At 51.2% G+C, this 17,088-nt stretch overlaps 3 protein-coding genes across 6 annotated transcripts; 2 read left to right on the forward strand and 1 right to left on the reverse strand.

Moving 5' to 3' along the window:
- Positions 1-4,548, forward strand: CUNH2orf68 (chromosome unknown C2orf68 homolog). Its single transcript, XM_037039314.1, has 4 exons — positions 1-217; positions 309-427; positions 1,304-1,455; positions 1,808-4,548. The coding sequence occupies exons 1-4, from the start codon at positions 111-113 to the stop codon at positions 1,928-1,930; spliced, it is 501 nt and encodes a 166-aa protein (XP_036895209.1). The 5' UTR covers positions 1-110; the 3' UTR covers positions 1,931-4,548.
- A 2,551-nt stretch (positions 4,549-7,099) lies between these two features.
- On the forward strand, positions 7,100-11,580 carry TMEM150A (transmembrane protein 150A). 3 transcript variants are annotated; one of them, XM_037039280.1, is made up of 8 exons: positions 7,198-7,513; positions 8,016-8,196; positions 8,630-8,677; positions 9,009-9,095; positions 9,728-9,795; positions 10,095-10,222; positions 10,440-10,617; positions 10,836-11,580. In XM_037039280.1, the coding sequence occupies exons 2-8, from the start codon at positions 8,132-8,134 to the stop codon at positions 11,072-11,074; spliced, it is 813 nt and encodes a 270-aa protein (XP_036895175.1). In that variant the 5' UTR covers positions 7,198-7,513; positions 8,016-8,131; the 3' UTR covers positions 11,075-11,580. The 3 variants fall into 3 exon arrangements, with proteins under 3 accessions (XP_036895195.1, XP_036895175.1, XP_036895185.1); XM_037039290.1 differs by lacking the exon at positions 7,198-7,513 and adding an exon at positions 7,552-7,659; XM_037039300.1 differs by lacking the exon at positions 8,630-8,677 and having other exon boundaries at positions 7,100-7,513.
- Positions 11,581-12,212: 632 nt separating this feature from the next.
- RNF181 (ring finger protein 181) lies at positions 12,213-14,053 on the reverse strand. 2 transcript variants are annotated; one of them, XM_037039340.1, is made up of 5 exons: positions 13,908-14,053; positions 13,146-13,276; positions 12,851-12,960; positions 12,585-12,659; positions 12,213-12,346 (listed from the first exon to the last, which is right to left on the reverse strand). In XM_037039340.1, the coding sequence occupies exons 1-5, from the start codon at positions 13,991-13,993 to the stop codon at positions 12,287-12,289; spliced, it is 462 nt and encodes a 153-aa protein (XP_036895235.1). In that variant the 5' UTR covers positions 13,994-14,053; the 3' UTR covers positions 12,213-12,286. The 2 variants fall into 2 exon arrangements, with proteins under 2 accessions (XP_036895235.1, XP_036895225.1); XM_037039330.1 differs by having other exon boundaries at positions 13,887-14,053.
- Between the last annotated feature and the right edge of the window lie 3,035 nt (positions 14,054-17,088).

Genomic DNA, 17,088 nt, shown 5'->3' on the forward strand with positions numbered 1-17,088 from the left:
CGGGCGGAAGGTCGGAGCGCTAGGCCGGAAGGCGGGCGAGGAGCGCCCCGAGCTCCCCGGAAGGGAGCGCGGCCGTTGGGGTGACGGCTGCCCCGCGCACAGCGCTCCAGATGGAAGCCGCATCGAATCCAGGGGCAGGTGTTTGTTGCAAGCCCGGCGGGCGACTGGACATGAGCCACGGCTTCGTGCACCACATCCGGCGGAATCAGCTCGCCCGGTACCGTCCCACCCCGTCGCCCTCCTCCCGCCCCTGCCTAGCCCGGCCCGGCCAGGCTGGCTGTCCCTGACTCCCACTCGGCTCCCCTCAGGGACGACTACGACAAGAAGGTGAAGCAGGCGGCCAAGGAGAAGGCTCGGAGGCGGCACACGCCCGCACCGACGCGGCCCCGCAAGCCGGACCTGCAAGTGTACCTCCCGCGACACAGAGGTGAGGCCTCCCTCCCTGCCCGCCTTCAAATTCAAGCTCGCGCTCTCTTCTGGCCCTGGACCCTCTGCCTCAACGCACTCCCCTTCTCTATATGGAAAAAAGGAAAAAATATATACTTATTTCCTAAGGCTCAGTTCATTAACTCCCTTCTCAGAACCTCCACTTGGACGGTCCCCAAACTCTGACCAGTCATTCCTCCTGGAGAACAGGGAGGGCTCGTGGCCCCCAGTTAAATATTATTACTACAAGACATACTTTGGAGCCAACAGGAAGTTGCCTGCCAGTTTGCCCCATCATCCTATATATTAGTATTCCCACTACCTAACAGATAAAAAGCTGGGCACAGATGAAGGCCACCAGGACATAATTGTGGACTGAAGCCTCAAACTAGCAAAAGGCCTTTTTCCCCAGTTTTCCTGAGACCTCGAGATTAGAATAGTTAACAAATGATGCCAGATTTGTTGAGCATTACTTGAAGTGTTGTTAGGCTTCTGTACATTATCATATAGTTATCAAAGGAACCCTGTAAGGCAGGGATTGTTGTTTCTGTTTCATAACCAGAAAACAGGCACAGATAGGTTAAGTAACTTGCCCAAAATCTCAGAGCTAGTAAATGACAGCCTGCATTTGAATCCAGGCTGAGCTCTATCCACCTCTCCACTACTTTCCAACCCTATTCACTAGACAAGTGTATACTGTATACCTACTGTGTGGCAGCTCTGTGCTGGCCCTGGAGCAGGGATACAAATGTAAATAAAACTCCTGACTAGCATTACATTTCATATACAAACACACTCACTAAAAAGTTGGGGCTTTTATCTCTGTGGTCAGGGCCTCCAGCAGCCTTCCCCTCTTCCCTCTCGTTCACCCTTCCAGATTGCTCTACCCACCCAAGCAACCCAGACTGTGAAGAGTCCGGTGAAAGCAGCAGTAGTGGAGGCTCCGAGCCAGAGCCTTCTAGCCATCAGCTCTTCTGCTTAGAATATGAGGCAGACAGCGGAGAAGTCACATCAGTTATCGTGTATCAGGTACGCCTGGTGGAAACAGCTACAGCCTGAAGGTCCTAGGAACTGGTAGAAATCCCTGCTAGCCCCCAAGCCACTGCTTTCATCAGGGTCAGAGGGAAGTGTCTGCTCTGTATGGGAGCATAGACTGCTGGGCAATGCCTTCCATCACACAGTGATCCTCAGTGGGCAACAGAGAGGGCTCATATGACCCTCAGTTGAGAATCACTGTTACAGGGGATACCTGGGAAATGACAGGCACTGGAAAGAAGTTATGAATCAAATGGAGTTCTTTGAGAGTATTATCTAGGGACAGGGCAGGTTGTCTTTCCAGAAGAGGCCAGGCCCTGAGCTTCCTGACTCTTCCCCCACGTAGGACGATGATCCAGGAAGGGTGAGTGAGGAGGTGTCAGCACACACGCCTCTGGATCCACCCATGCGAGAGGCCCTCAAGTTGCGCATCAAGGAGGAGATTGCAAAGCGCCAGAGCCGACACTGACCAGGCTGAAGGCATTCCCTCCAAGCTGGAGTCACTGCCCAGGGAGTTCACCCCTAGTTTGAGGATGCCAGGACCAGTCTAGGCTGATCTTGAGACACATACATACAAATACACAGACACCTCCCAGAGCTCCTAGGAAAGGATGTTGTAGGGACTGTGCCTGACCAACTCCCTGGTAGGCAGTCTTTCTTTTGGCCCACTTGACCAGCCTGATTTAGGATTTTTTAGAATTTTTGGCTAGTTTGGTGTTCTAAGAGCACAGACTCCCAGGAGAGCCAAGGTTTAGAAGCCTTATGCCAATGTGCTGCTTTCTCAATGAGTTCATATGCCCAGGACACCTGGGCACTGCTGCTCCACCCAGCTCCATGGGCTATGTTTGTTATTTTATGGTTTCTTTCTACCGTGCATCTGCTCACTTTCATTCATGTTCTTCTAGATCTTTTTTCCCCCTGTTTCTTTGTTCTTTCCTTCATCTTTTGGTCTCAGAGTCCATCAGTTCCACCCCGCCTTGCAATGTGATTATACACCTCCAGCTGCCGAGGACTGAGGAGGTGTGGGGTCCTGGTGGTATACCTTTCTGACGAGCTCTTCCAGTAATCTGATATCAATACAGGGAGAGGTGTTCATTTTCGAGGCTGGCTTGCAAGCATGTCTCCTTCTCCTTCCATGGCTTTTTCAAGTTTCTGTCAGGTTTCACGGTTTTGTATAATCTAGATAAGGAGACTTAGGAAGATGATGCCAAAACTAAATTTCAAAAATTTCTTGTAGCAAAACCTCCCTTGATTAAGACTATAGAATTCTAGCTTTCAACCTCATCGCTAAAGGGGAACTATCAGAACCCGCTTGAAACTGCCCCTCCAAATGTGATTTAACAGTCTTGAACTGTTAAAGAGAAATCAGCAGCAATAATTGCCTGTTTGGAACCGTAGTTGCAAAGATTAAAAAAGGCACAATACCCCAAAGGAAAGGAAATGAACATCTCTCATTCCTGCCCCATTCCTTCTCCTTTCGTCTTCCAAGAGATAATCTCCCAACAAATCCTTCAAATAAACATCCCAGGAATATCAGTGCTTTCCCCTAAGTGAACATTTTTCCTAATGCAGGTTTAAGCTGAATTCTGAGAAATCCACAGGGCATCCATTCTGGTCCCTGCCACTTAAGTTTTCCAGCACATTAGCCTAACCTCAATGACTTGAAATTTGGGGGTTACATGAGCCGACAAGCACTGAGACTTCTTGAAACCAAAGTCCCCCCTGCCCCAGGGGTTTCTCCACATCAGGGTCTCAAGATCAGTCTAGCTGGTCCATCTCAGCAGCTTTTCTCTTAGAGGACACCTGAGGGCACTCTTAAAGCACATTGTTAAAATGCAGCTAGGCACAGCTGCAGTGACAGAAGAATGCAGGAAGGTGAGTGAGGTGGATAAGTTAAAAAGACCTGGTTGTGAAGGGACCACAGTGCTCCTGACCCAAAGAGCTGGCCCAAGGTTAAAGGCCTTAACCTTGCCGGTCCTGAGCACAGTTCTACTTTTAAAGGAGAAAGTCTGCCCTCTATTTATTCAGCTGGACTCCAAGTGCCTTTTGACTTAACAATGTTAACTACCCTCCAGAGCTTCCTGAGTGAAGGAGGCTGTGCCATCATCCCAATCTCCCTGCAGCTCAGAGAACCAGTCATTTTAGTCTTCCAGCTCTTCGACTGATCTTCTGACTTGGACATAGAATCTCATTGGAACTCTTGGGCTTCCCAACCTGGAAATACCTTTGGGGTCCATCGTCTCACAGCTGAATGGCCTGCTTCCTGGATTTATTATAGAAATTTAGAAACAAGACCAGAAGAGGTTGGGCACAGCACCTGAAAGTTTAGCCTCTATTCTATTTTGTGAGAAGGGAAGCATGTACCTACTGTCTTTATGTGTTTGTCATGTAATCCTTACACGCTCAGGTAAGAAACTGATGGGAACTGCTTGCATGTAAATTTTTTCTTGAAGCACTTTGCCTATCAAGTGCATACAACATATTTTCCATTCAAGAAAGCATTCTAATTCTTAGCGAATTTATGCAGTATGACTGTAAATCACTAAGCCTGGTACTCACTGAGGTTGTCCTTCAGAGAATTATTGCACCATCTAGATGGTGAGGAGGCTGCCATTGCTCCAGGCATGCCTGAAATGCTTCTCTGGTGATGGCCCTCAGCCATCAGAGAGCTTTCTAGCACAGGGTCATTGGTTATTGCCACCCCTTATCTGGGGCCCAGTTTATTCACTAGGCTTGCCTCCAGACATCTTTCAGCTGTTTTCAGATCGGTGCTCTGCCATCAAGGGAAACAAATGTTCAGAGCATTTCCCACAGGCTCTAGCTGTTCCCAGACAGGATTGGCCAATGCTGTGTGGTGCGGTGGCAACAGCGCTAGGCTAGCTGGAGCTTTCCAGCAGGCTGCTGCAGATTCGACACCCACTTGACTAGATGCATTCTTGGCTATCTAAAAAAAAAGTCTGGTAGCCTGACAGGTATCTTACGTAAGTGTTCCTTCACTTAACTGAGGGTAAGCCTTGGATTTTAAAGTTTTGTGTTTCCTGGGCCACAGTGGGAGATACAGAAGGAAGCTGGGGTTTGCAGGGGTTTGGGCTGTGCAAAAATAAACACTGAAGCTTGAGTTCTAGCCAGTTGGCAAGCATGGAAATCTTTGACGAACGAAAAGCAAGAAAAGAATGTAAAGCTTTTTGTATTGAGTAAGAGAGAGTAGAAGCCTGTGGAGGCTGGCCAGATAGCAGGACCAGCATGGGCAGTATCAAATTCTCCCATGGAAGAGCCTTTGAAAAGGACATTCCATCTCCATGGTCTCCCCTGAGGGCACTGCCAACTAGAGGTGAGCCTAGGGTAGTGGGTATTCAATCTGCTGTGCATTCGGTGGGATCTGGAGGTGGTTGGGTAGTAGATCCCAACTGGTTTACAAATATAAATGAAACCTTTATATATAGAAAGAGAAATAAGGACAGATTATTTTCCTACCTCTGAGCCTTTTGGGAGAATCACAGTGGAATGTTGAAAATTATTTGAAACATTTTAAGCTCCCTCCTTGAATTCCTCGCCCAGAGGAATTAGATGGCTAAGAAGCCATAAGGCCCTGATGGGTGTGGTTCAGTTGGTTGAGCACCGTACCACAACGCAAAAGGTCGCTGGTTCAATTTCCGGACAGGGCACGTGCCTGAGTTAGGGGTTCAATCCCCAGTTGGGGTGTGGTGTGTACAAGAGGCACCCCAGTGATAGTTCTCTCCCTCTCTCTCTCCCATCCCCTCTCTCTAAAAGTATGTAAGTAAAATCTTTTTTAAAAAAGAAGCCATAGGCACCCACCCCAAATTTCCTCAATGACTGGAGTGGTACTAGAAGTAAAAACCCGAGTGAGTAGCCCCCCGGCCTTCTCAGAGCCACCAGAATGGCAGGCTGGTTGCACTGGTTACGCTGTGATGTTAAATGTATAAAAAGCCATATAGTCTTCTGTTTTCTCATTTCAATGTTTCTGCTTTGTGGATGAATAAAGTGAAGTATGCAAATAATTTGAAAATACTGGGAGGAAGGTACTTTTCAAAGACAGTATTGTTTTTAACCAATAAACGTTATTTTTACAGCACTGTTTTTGCCAAGAGTTGTGAAATCATTTGTGTGTGTAAGGAAAGTGAAGGTTAAATGCCTGCCCCTGACATCATTCGGCACCACAGAATCGGCATTTGAAATCTTATCTCTTGCTTTAGCCTATTTTAAGAACCGTCCTGGTGGGAACATAACATCTAGACTCATGTGGCTTTGGAGCTGGAAGGGACTTTTAAAGACATCTGGTCCTACTTGTCTGATACACGACTCCTCCCTTACCGACTACACATGAAGAGCCTTTTGGTCCCAGGGAGCTCTTATTTTGGGGGATAATTCTATTTTAAGGACTACTCATAATGTCATATTAAGCCAAAATCTTCCTTCTTCTCACAGCTCTACAGTGCTTGTCTACCCAGTTTATTTTAAAACAGCCAGTTTAGAGCTTGACTAGTCCTCTCGGATCAACCCCAAGATAAAGGTTGGACAGGAACCCAAACCCTGATCAATAAGAAACAGTGTTGATTAAGAATGGCAAAGTTACTGATGAAGTAGGAAATGGTGAGGGTTCATAGCACCACTGGGAAGATGAGGGAAAAGGGGCTTGTGCCAACAGAAACACACCTGAGCAAGAAGATGGAGCTTCTCTGTGAATGGGAAAGAGGGACCCCTTTGTTCTGGGGCACCAGTACAGCCAGCAGCAGCTGGACTGAGTTTTACACCCCACTGGTCTGTCCAGCCTGGTCATCTTGTAATCACTCTGAACAGCCATGCTTCCACTACTTGTCTTGATGTGATTTGGAAAAGGTCTCTCCAACAGGTTTCCTCTTTCCATTTTAACTGCCACTAGATCCAATTTTTTTTTCTCTTTTTTCAAGCCATTGTCCAGCTTATCTGCTTCATTTTCTGCACAGTACTGGACAGTTTTACCTTTGCCTCACCGGTGCTGTGGAACTTCACAACCCCCTGCCTCCTGGCAGCTTGGGCCCATGCTCTTCAGATAATGATTTGTTGGCGCCAGTGTCATCTCACAGAAACTCCCAACAGATTTCGGGCTTCCTTTTAGAGTTCCAGGCACCCTTCTGGTATGTTCAAAGTATTCCGTCCTTTTAACTAGGGAAAGAACAACGAGGGCACTCGTGACCTGTAGGTTTTGTTGAAGCTGGTAGGTGATTTATTTTCACAATATCCTGCTTCCTTTTCTTAAATTGCTTTGGGTCTCCCACCTACCTACTATTGCATACTAACACCTGGCCACGTGCTTCTATTTAGAATTGGTCTCTGCGTTAAGTGTTGAGCACTGGGGTAACATTTTGGACACTGACTTCTGGACAGTAAAACTATGTGTACTGGTACCCTTGAAAATGTATCTGGTGAAAGTAGCACCCTCCAAAATTTGCAGTGTCCGTCGTAGCAGAAGTCAAACCATGGTTGCTTGACCTTACGGATGAGCTAAGGCTTCTTTCTCTACGAGGCACCTAGCCTGGGACAGAGGCAGACACGGGGCGCCACGATGAGGGAGATAACCCGGAGTGACCTGGAGTCCGCCCTCCCCTGCCTCGGAATGTACCCAGGGGCGGAGGAGGCCACCTCCAGCCACGTGCACAATGACGATCACCAGTGGTGGTGGAAGGTGCTGCCCCGCCCCCGGCTTCCCGCCTCCCGAAGCTTCCACTGCAGAAACGAAAACCGGGATTATCCTTTGGGCATCCCGGAGTCACAGCCGCCGCTGGAGTCCTCATGCCCGTTTCCCCAGGGCTGGGCAGCACGTCCATTGCACCGGGTCTCTGCGCTGGGGCTCGGGATTTGTAGTCCCGAGCAGAGCACAGGGCACGCGGGGCGGGGACTCCAGGTCCCGGCGGGCGGCGCGGCGCGACGCGGCCTGGGGTGGGGGCGTGGCCGCCGGCCCTTTAAACCTGCAGGGCCGCTTTGAGGGCCGCAGCCCCGGATGGCGCCACGCCGGAGTGAGTAGTGCGCGGCAGCCGCAGGGCGCTCAGGGGAGGTGCGTACTGGGCCCCCTACTTCTCAGGACCCCCAAGGATCACCGAAGAAGGCTTGTTTCCTGGGTCCAGAGTCTCGCTGGCCACGGGCTCCAGGCGCCCATGCTGGCCGGGCTGGGCTTCCCTCTTGAGCCCGCCCTTCTCCAGGGTGCGGCAGCCCCTCTGCCGGGCCTGGATGCCCTCCAGGCTTTCTTTGGCTTGGCCCCTAGACCGTCCTAACTGTAGCATGGCGTCCAGCCTGGCTACCTCAGGCGAGGGTGACTACTACCTGTGCAGATGTTATGGCGCCGCCTGAGTCCCCGAGCATGCTGGTGGCTTTTGGGTGGGACGTGGAGGCCCTGGTGGGTGCCAGAGGTGACCACACTCTGGTGTGGGTTGAGCCCAAAGTGTGGGCATTCTGAGCTCCAGTGGGTGTCCCGAATCGGGTGATACCCTAACACCCCCGCCCGTTACGGCTTTAGCCACTCACTGGACCCTGGACTTTGACCCTTCTCTCTCCACCAGGCTGGGGCAGTTGATGGTTTTGGAGAAGTATCTTAAGGTAGCTGATCCTGCCCCCTCCTCCCCACCTACCTCTTGTCATCCCTCCCACACCACTACCACCCTGGCTCCCCCCCCTCATGACCGCCTGGATCCTCCTTCCTGTCAGCTTGTCAGCATTCTCCATCACTGGCCTATGGACTGTGTAAGTAAAGAGGGGGAGGGGGGAGACAGCAAGGAAACAAAATGGGCCCAGGCTGAGGAAGGACAGGAGTTCGATGGGACACACAAAGTCCCTTGTCCTGTTGCAGGCTCCAGGGTGATACCCAGGGTCACTCTGTCTCCAAAGCCTGGCCTGGTGCCTGGGCATGTAGTCAGTCGCTTGGGACAATCTGTCCAGCAAGGTGTCCCCAACAGACCTAATGCTAGTCACAGCAAATTCCAGAGATCCTCTAGTTTGTGGCCATGCTGTAGGTTCTAGTGTGGCGTCAGGCCTCAGGGCCACCCCAGCTTGAATCCTTAGCTAGGCAATGAGGCTGAATGGGACCAGAATCAAGGGAAGAGACATTGGTCAGTGGGGGAAGGCTGGGCTTGGGCTTGGCTGGGAGGGTCGTCAGGTGACAGTTCTGCTCCCACAGGTATGCCATGGCCGTGATGAACCGCCACGTGTGCCCTGTGGAGAACTGGTATGGCGCACTCTGCAGACAGCTTCACTCTAAAGCTCCCTTCATCTCTGTTCCCTCTTGGGCCGGGGCTGCTGCGAGCCAGATGGAGACCCTGAGCCTCACTGCTCTTCTTTGACATTGGCGCGCCTGCCCCTCCCCAGGCATGGCTCTGTGCCCACTTACCTGTTTCCCACCATCCCTTTGCCCCTTTGGCTTCTGTCTCAAGCAGGCCCCAAGAAGTGGGCTCTCCTGCTCTCTGATAAGGGAGGAGGTCTGATAGGGTGGTATCTGAAGTAAAGGCCGAATGGTTAGGGGAACCGTTTCCACCAATCTACTCTGTCCTGCCTTCCAGGTCCTACAACGAGTCCTGCTCTCCTGACCCCGATGAGCAAGGGGGTCCCAAGACCTGCTGCACCCTGGATGACGTCCCCCTCATCAGGTAAGGCCTGGAAACGGGGCAGATCAGAGAGGTCCAAGGCACTGATAGACTCCCAGCCAAGCCCCTCATCAAGCAAAGGCCTGTACCAAAGGGTCTCACAGGAATAATAATTATATTAAGAGCACTTAATAACAGTGCTCCTTGACAGTTACTGTGTGCCAGGCACTGTGCTGAATGCTTTACATGAATAACGCCATTTAATTCTCTGAGCACTGAAGCAGCTATTGTTTTCATTATTTTATAGGCAAGGAAACTGAAGTTGAGGTATGTCGTCCATTTAGGTCATGCAGCTATTAAGTAGAGGTAGCTAGATTTAAGCTCAAGCCCTCTGATTGCCCAGCCCGAGATCTGGCTCAAGGACAGCCAGACCAGCTACAGGCCTCGACAGTCTTGGGGAGTCCAAGAAGTCTTGGGGTCTGCCCAGCAATCCTGGGTACTTCCTAACCTGTCACACACGAGCTCTGCTTTATTTGGAGGGGAGGGAGTGCCAGCCTGGGACCAGTTTGTGAGAAACAGTGGTCTTTCTCATAAATCAGTGGCTTAAATCAAGCACGGAGAAAGCAAGTGGGCCAGAGGGGGGCCCTCTGCTGCTCCTGCCCCTCTCTCACTTTGTCCTTGCCCCCTCCCCCCAGCAAGTGCGGCACATATCCCCCAGAGAGTTGCCTCTTCAGCCTCATTGGCAACGTGGGTGCTTTCATGGGTGAGTTGTGCCCTTAGCCCCTCTAGCCAGCCCGGTCCAGCCCATCCCTCCACACCCTCCCCCGAAGAAGCCTTTGCTTACCAAGGGCTACCCAGCCAAGCCCACCCAACCAAGGGCTAAAGCAAGAGGGGCCACTTCCACCTGTTTCGTGAAAGCCAGAGGCTGACTCCCACACAGCCATTCTGCTGGCTGGAACCTGAGGAAACCCAGTTCACCACCCACCCATCTATTCCCTGTGCCTCTCAGAGTGTCTGAAGGGGTGAGAGCTAGCAGGCTCCACTCATGCTCTTCTTCCCCAGTGGCCCTGCTCGGCCTCCTGCTCTACGGGCAGCTCCTGGAGCAGAGTCGGCATTCCTGGATTAACACCACAACACTCATCACAGGCTGCACCAATGCTGCAGGCCTTGTGGTGGTCGGGAACTTTCAGGTAGACCCACCTATCCACCTCTTGAACTTCTTCTAAAATTGTAGGCGGTCTGCTGGGACCCTCAGTCTCCTGAGGGTTGACCCAAGATACAGGGGTAGCCCCTCAAGGTTGGGGGTGAGGGAAGCAGGGCCTGGGAGAAGAAGGAAGAGAAAGAAAAGCTATGAAGGGGTTAGAGAAGCAGGGCTACTTCACTGATGAGCCTTCTCTCTGAGCCTAGGTGGATCATGCCAAATCTCTGCATTATATCGGAGCCGGTGTGGCCTTCCCAGCCGGGTTGCTGTGTGTCTGCCTGCACTGTGTCCTCTCCTACCATGGGGCCACCGCCCCCCAGGACCTGGCTATGGCCTACCTGAGGATTGTGCTGGCAGCCATCGCCTTTGTCGCCCTGATCCTCAGTATCCTTCCAAGATAGCCCAGCCCTTCTCTCACCCAAGATGGCTGGGGGAGAATGGCACACCTTCCAGATAACACTGCCCAGTGTGGTCTTCCACACCCTCTCCTGAGATGTCAGGCCTAGTCCTTTGCCCCAGCATAGTTACAGATCATAGTTACAGGCAGGTGTGTTGCCAGTCCCCCACATATCCTACTGGACCTTTCCTTAGCCCCATTCCAGGCGGTGTCTTCTTCATCCATGAGAGTTCTCAGCTGCAGCACGGGGCAGCCCTGTGCGAGTGGGTGTTTGTCATCGACATCCTCATTTTCTACGGCACCTTCTGCTATGAGTTTGGGACAGTCTCCTCAGAGACACTGGTGGCTGCACTGCAGCCTGCTGGCCGGGCCTGCAAGTCCTCCGGGAGCACCAGCACCTCCACTCACCTCAACTGTGCCCCTGAGAGCATAGCCATGATCTGAGGTCTGGGGAGGGTGGCTGGCCCAGCCTCCACTGCTCCCCGCCCGTCTTCTTTGAATTTATTTTGTACCAAAAACAATTTTAAGAAAGTATTCTATTGGGATATAGGCTTCCTTGCCCCTGGACGAGGGGCCATCCCACACCCACCTGTGCCATAGAGGAGCGGGTCCTGGCAGCTGCCTAAGCTGTGCATGACCCGCCCCCCCCACTGTTTGTATGTTTAAAGGTCACATATCCGCAGTCACCCAGCCAACCCTTCAGGTGCCTTCTATTCCCCAGTGCCAGGGCCAGATCACTGGGGTTTCGTGCTGCAGGAATTGGGGGCTGGGAATGGCAAGGATAAAAGTGCTGCGGGTAGGGGGCATGCCTTAGTATGTGGGAAGGCCCACTTTTGGGCCCTGGGATTCTTCACTCTGCCCCTTACTTTTTCTAGGGCAAATAACAGCAGAACCATGTGGGTATTTTAGTACTTTTATATATATATCTATTAAAAGAATTCTAATTTGCATGTTTGTAGTCTGTTCTGGAGAGTCAGAGGGCCTGATTCAGGTTAGCTTTCCCTAGGGAAAAACAGGAGGAAGCCCGTGCCCCTGGGAAGAGTCCTGAGTGCCCAGCACTCTTTGAGAGCAGGATGGCAGGTGCTAGCCAAACACCCCCCCAAGAGCCTGAAGCCCTGTTTGGGCTTTTAAGCAGTTTAAAGAACTGACTGATCTGATCATTCCACACTTCCTTCACCCACTCAAAGTCTAGTTTGAAGTTTTGATTCCTTCGTATAAGGGGATGGGGGTGTAGAGGGTTGTGTAAAGAGCAGCTTTAAAAATGTTAGAAGAAGAAAGTGCGTGGGATTCCAAGGTTGACTAAAAATTGCAGGGGGAAAGGGGTGCATTTTTAAATGTCTACTGGGTGCCAGACCATGACATATTTTGCTTTCCAACCACAAATGCATAGGCTCAAGCCCTAGCTGGTCCAGTGGCCAGGTACTTGACCTGGGTCTCCAGTGCCCTCAGGCCAGCAGGCTTGGCAGGGAAGGCTGTGTATCCTAGTGTCTTCCGCAGTCCAGGCCCACCTTCCCCAATAGCAGTAGGACCCTCGTGAGGGCGCAGAACCCCTGCCCAGGCCCGCAAGCAATGCAGTCACAGGGTAGGTAAAGAAACCTTTAATGAGGATTCAAGGTACAGGAGGAAGATGAGGACCACTTCTCAGCCCCAGCCACCTCATGTGTACATGGCTCCATGCAGGTTCTCCAGTCGGTGCTTCTGCTGCTGCTTACGAGCCTGAAGGAAAGAGGCAGGGGCCATATCTGAGGGCTTGTAAGTGAAGGGATGGGGCAGCTTTGATGGAACTAGCTCTCACTGTTCTCAGGCCCCTGACATGAGATGCCCCTCACCAAAGTCACAGGGAACACAGCCAGAGTCAGTGACCCGAGACCTACCCAAGCATGCTGAGGTGGGAGATCAAGGACAGCCTGAGGGAGCCCTATTACCACCCCCTCCACTTAGCACCAGCTCCTACCTTATCTCGTCTGTGCTCCTCATAAGTGTCATCATCAGTGGGTAGCTCGTGGCGGCAAAGGGGACAGGAATTTGTCTGGGTAAAACAGGAGTAAAACACCAGGTCAAACTGTTCCAGCCCAGGTCTGATCTTTAGAAGCTAATATCCATCCCCTACTCCCAGTTCTCACCCTGAGCCTTCTTCCTTCTCTGATTCCCCAACAGTTCATAAAAAGAAAGGGGCTTGAAAACTGGGCAGAGTGAGGGCTGGGAGAAAGGAAGCAGTACCTTGTTCAGCCAGGGCAGAATACAGTTGGAATGGAAGAAGTGATGGCAAGGCATCTCAATGGCAGTCTCCTCCTCCTCAAATTCCAAAAGACACACGGGGCACTTGAGCTCTTTAGGAGGGAGCGCTGATCAGGACAGCTGCTATAGGCCCCACGTCCCAGCTCCCCCTCCTAAAGGACACTTGCCCCAACCTGGCCTGGAAAACTGAAGGACCAGTGCACAGTCTGGCTTGAGAGGGACTGTGGGGGAAGGGGTCTGGCAGACCTGCCCCAAAAAACAGAAACAGTGTTCTCACCAGACTGAGAGCCCCTGATGACTGTTCTGGGGAGGTTCTCAACCACAGTCTTGGCAGCAGGTGGAGGCAGGTGGTGATCCCAATCTACTACCAATCCCAAGCCTTCGATGTCCATACTATTGAAAAGCGACCTGGGAAGAAAGACGCAAAGTGGGAATCAAAGAAAACTACACTTCCTCTTTGCCTCCACAAAGCACTCAACATCAGTAGGTAAATACCTTGTCCAGCTAGTGGTAATAATTTAGCTACCCCCAATCGGTAGTGCTCACTAGATTAAAAGCAGAGTGAGAAATAGTTTACAGCTGCTATCAGACAACCTCAATTACGCAGGCTGTTTATTCTCATTTTACATTTGCGGCAACAGGCTCAGAGAAGTCACTCAGGCCACCCAGGAATGACCCGGTAAAGCCAGATTCCATGTGGCAGTGTCCGCGTGCCCGGTGTTCCTAACCAAAGTACCTACTCACATCTACACGGCCCCTACCCCGCCCCCATGGCTCTCCTTCGGCACCTCCTAGCGCCCGCTGCCCTCCAGTCACCGACTCCCCCTACTCCATCCAGTCTTTCCCAGAATCCCCTTAACCGGGAGGCCCAAAGACGATTCAAATGATCGACTTCCCTCAAATCTGGCCTCCAGGCTAACTCTCCAGATCATTCATCCGTCCTCCCCAGAATCTGCTACCCCAGATAATCCGTCTTCTCCAGCCAGCCCCAACCCAGAAACCCGCAGCCTGGCCCCACCTCCCAGCCTCGGCCATCCACCTAGCGAGCTCCAGCAGCATGTTAGTTCGGGCCTCCTGCTCCGGGTCCGTGGGCTCGCAGTCGTGTTCCTCAAAGTAGGACGCCATGGCAGCCCAGCTGTCTGACACAGCAGCTCTCGGACCCTGCGCACTACGTTTTCGCAGTACTGGCCAATAAGCTGGCGAGGTGAAAGAAGATGGCCAACCATAGCATCCGAAAGGTGAACACTGTGGTTCATTAGGAGAACACAAAGCGGAAGTATTAATTTTCTCACCTCTCATTGGCTTAAGTAAGTCAGGTGGCCAAAGGCAGAAGCCAATGGCAGAGGCCGGGGCTGAATACAAAACTTTTTAGTCTGAGGCTAGAGTGCTTAGGTACGTGGGGAGTGACGTGAAGACTGCGCCGACAGCGTCCTGAAAAGCTAAGTGGGCTGCAGGGGTCCTCGGCTCGGAGTGGTTTAGCGGTGCAGACGCTGAAGGTCACTCAGAAAGGAGACGCTGGCCCGGGGTCAGGGGTCTAAGAGACCAGCGGAAGACCCGGAGTCAGGGCGCTTCCCGCTGCTCTGCCCAAGACCCACCGGGCATTAATGAACCCCCGAGTTCTGGTTGGTTCAGGAGTTGGCGCTTGATTCCTCCCCGAACCGACGCCCCCACCCCACCCCCCAAAAATCCCAAAACTTCTGCTCATTTCTTTTGTTTTAGACACAAAAGTAAAGAGTGGGTCGCAAACCTCCCCAACCAAGAGGGATACTTGTTGGGGAACCCGGGGTCTTAGCAGCTCACGAGACTATCAGTGTGACCTTAAGCCCATTGCTAACTTCTCCCCTAGGTCCTGTAGGGGCTTGAATTAAATACGTAGTTTGCATCCATGGCTACCCATGAGTCTCCTGGAGAAGAGGAGACATTGCAGCTTCAGGAGGAAAAAATAGTCTGATACTTAACCCTCAAAGATTCTGATTTAACTGATCTAGGCCTGGGTGTGATAGTTTTATGTTCTTTCTACGGGTGTCTCCAACATGAGGCAGAGTTGAGCAGTAAATGATTTGGATGATACCTACCATTTGTTTGGTATCTAGAACGTTCAATGATGGATGGGTATTTTATACACAGGGGTATAAAATACATGGGTATTTTATAAATAATCCTCACAATTGTCCTGGGAGCTAAGTGTTGTTATCCCTTTTTACACACGCAAAAAACAACAACAAACAGGTGAGGGAAGTGGCTTGCCCAAATTCACTGGGATCCAAGTGAAGGCCAAGTGCTCTCCCCCATCTTTCCCAGGGAAGGAAGACAGTAGTACGCCCAGGGGAAGTGTTACGGGTCAGGGGCCAGCCCAGAGTGAGTCTGCCTCAGACCAGCCTGTAACTTGTGGGTTCTTGACTCCATGCAGGAAAGATTTCACAACACAAGTCCAGGCGATTTTTCAAGAGTATGTTTATTAAAGCAGGGAACAGTGAAACAAGGGCTTAGGATGGAAGAAGCAACAGGAGACAGCCCAGGAAGGCCTGCTTTGGCTCCCTAGAAACATTATGGGAAAGAAGTGAACTGAGGCAGGGTTGCTTTTAGCTCACTGGAAAGTCAGAGAAAAGGGGGGCTTTGGGGACAGGTTCAGGGAGGTCAGCTTAGGACAAGCTGCTGCTGCCCATTGCTCCCCTAGTTGCAAGTCTCATGGGTTCCCTTAGAGTTCAGGAGATGCATGCGTATGGGGTGGGGTGAGAAGAAGGGAAAGGCACGGAGCCGGAAGGGAGAATGTGTGCTAGATCCTTCATCTTAAGGTTTTAAAGGCTGGGAGTTTAGAGGAGCTCTTAGGGAAGGAACTCAATAGAATATTCATCAGCTTTTCCAGGTGTGTCTTTTCAAGGTCAGTCTCTATTAATTGGGCCAGGAGTCATTAGTCATTGAAACTGAACCTGACCTGCCACCTGGTTTTGCTGCTTTTCTGGGCCTGGAGCTGCAATGCTCTTGGGGCCTAGATATTTTCTCTAGGGAGGAAAGGTCAGGAAGGTCTAAACTGCATGGCCAGCAAAATGCCAGGGGAAGAAAGGCCACCCTGGGGGTGAGGTCTGGCACCAGTTTTGCCCATCACTAGGCACCTGAGGCTTTCCAACCTGGTGCCTGTACCTGGCTGTAAATTGCTCAGTTGGCTTGTTCAGCTGTCTGTCTCAGTTCCCCCATTCCACTTGCCAAGAAATTTTCCTAGCTCCTCTCTACTCTGCCTCTGAAATCATGAGCTCTGTGAGGGGTCCACGCAGCTCCTGGGTTTTTTATAGTTTCTCTGTCAACAGCCCTCCCTCTACCTAATAAGGAACTTTTCTTCCATCCTTGACCCTGAATTCACTTTCCCACTCCCACTTGAGTTGGAAATGCAGTTAAGTAGCCCGAGGAATGTGCTACCGTGTTTCCGCGGTTTTGAGGTTTTAGTAGGGCTTCCTTCCTTCTTCTGTGGCCTTTACCCAAAGATGTTTTTTTCCTGTGGTCACTGAAGTCACTGCCTACTTGGCCCTGTTTAGCCCTGGAACTTTAAAAAGCTCAAATTCTCTATTTTCTTTAAAGTATTTTTTACTTTTATCCATTTTTTAAGATTTTATTTATTTACTTTTTAGAGAAAGGGGAAGAGAGGGAGAGAAACATTGATGTGAGGGAGATACATTGATCAGTTGCCTCTCACACGTGCCCAACCAGAGACCTGGCCTGCAACGCAGGCATGTGCCCTGATCAGGAATCAAACTGGTGACCCTTTGGTTCTCAGGCCAGCACGCAATCCACTGAGTCATACTAGCCAGGCCTATCTTTTTTTATTTATTAATTTTAGAGAGACAAAAAGGGAGAGACAGAGGAACATCAATTTGTTGTTCCACTTATTGATGCGTTCATTGGTCAGTTGCTTCTTGCATGTGCCCTGATCTGAGATCAAACCCCCACCTTAGTGTATCAGGATGATGGTCTAACCAACTGAGCTCCCCAGCCAGGGCTTCCAAATTCTTTCCTACAGGGTAAACCCTAGCTCAGCCTTTGTGACTGCATCACAGCACCACAGTGACCCTTTTTGTTTCCACTGCCACCTGCCTCACCTGTGATCTGATGTAAAGCTTGAGGAAAAACATGAGCAGAGAAACTGGGGAGGAGGAAGTGTTCAGAGGACAAAAAGTCTATCTGAAGGTGAGAGCCTCGTGATATAAAAATCTTTGAAGTGCGAGCCC

The sequence above is a fragment of the Sturnira hondurensis genome, unplaced genomic scaffold (assembly GCF_014824575.4).
Source record: "Sturnira hondurensis isolate 20B ecotype Veracruz unplaced genomic scaffold, ASM1482457v3 Scaffold0002039, whole genome shotgun sequence".
NCBI lineage: Eukaryota > Metazoa > Chordata > Mammalia > Chiroptera > Phyllostomidae > Sturnira > Sturnira hondurensis.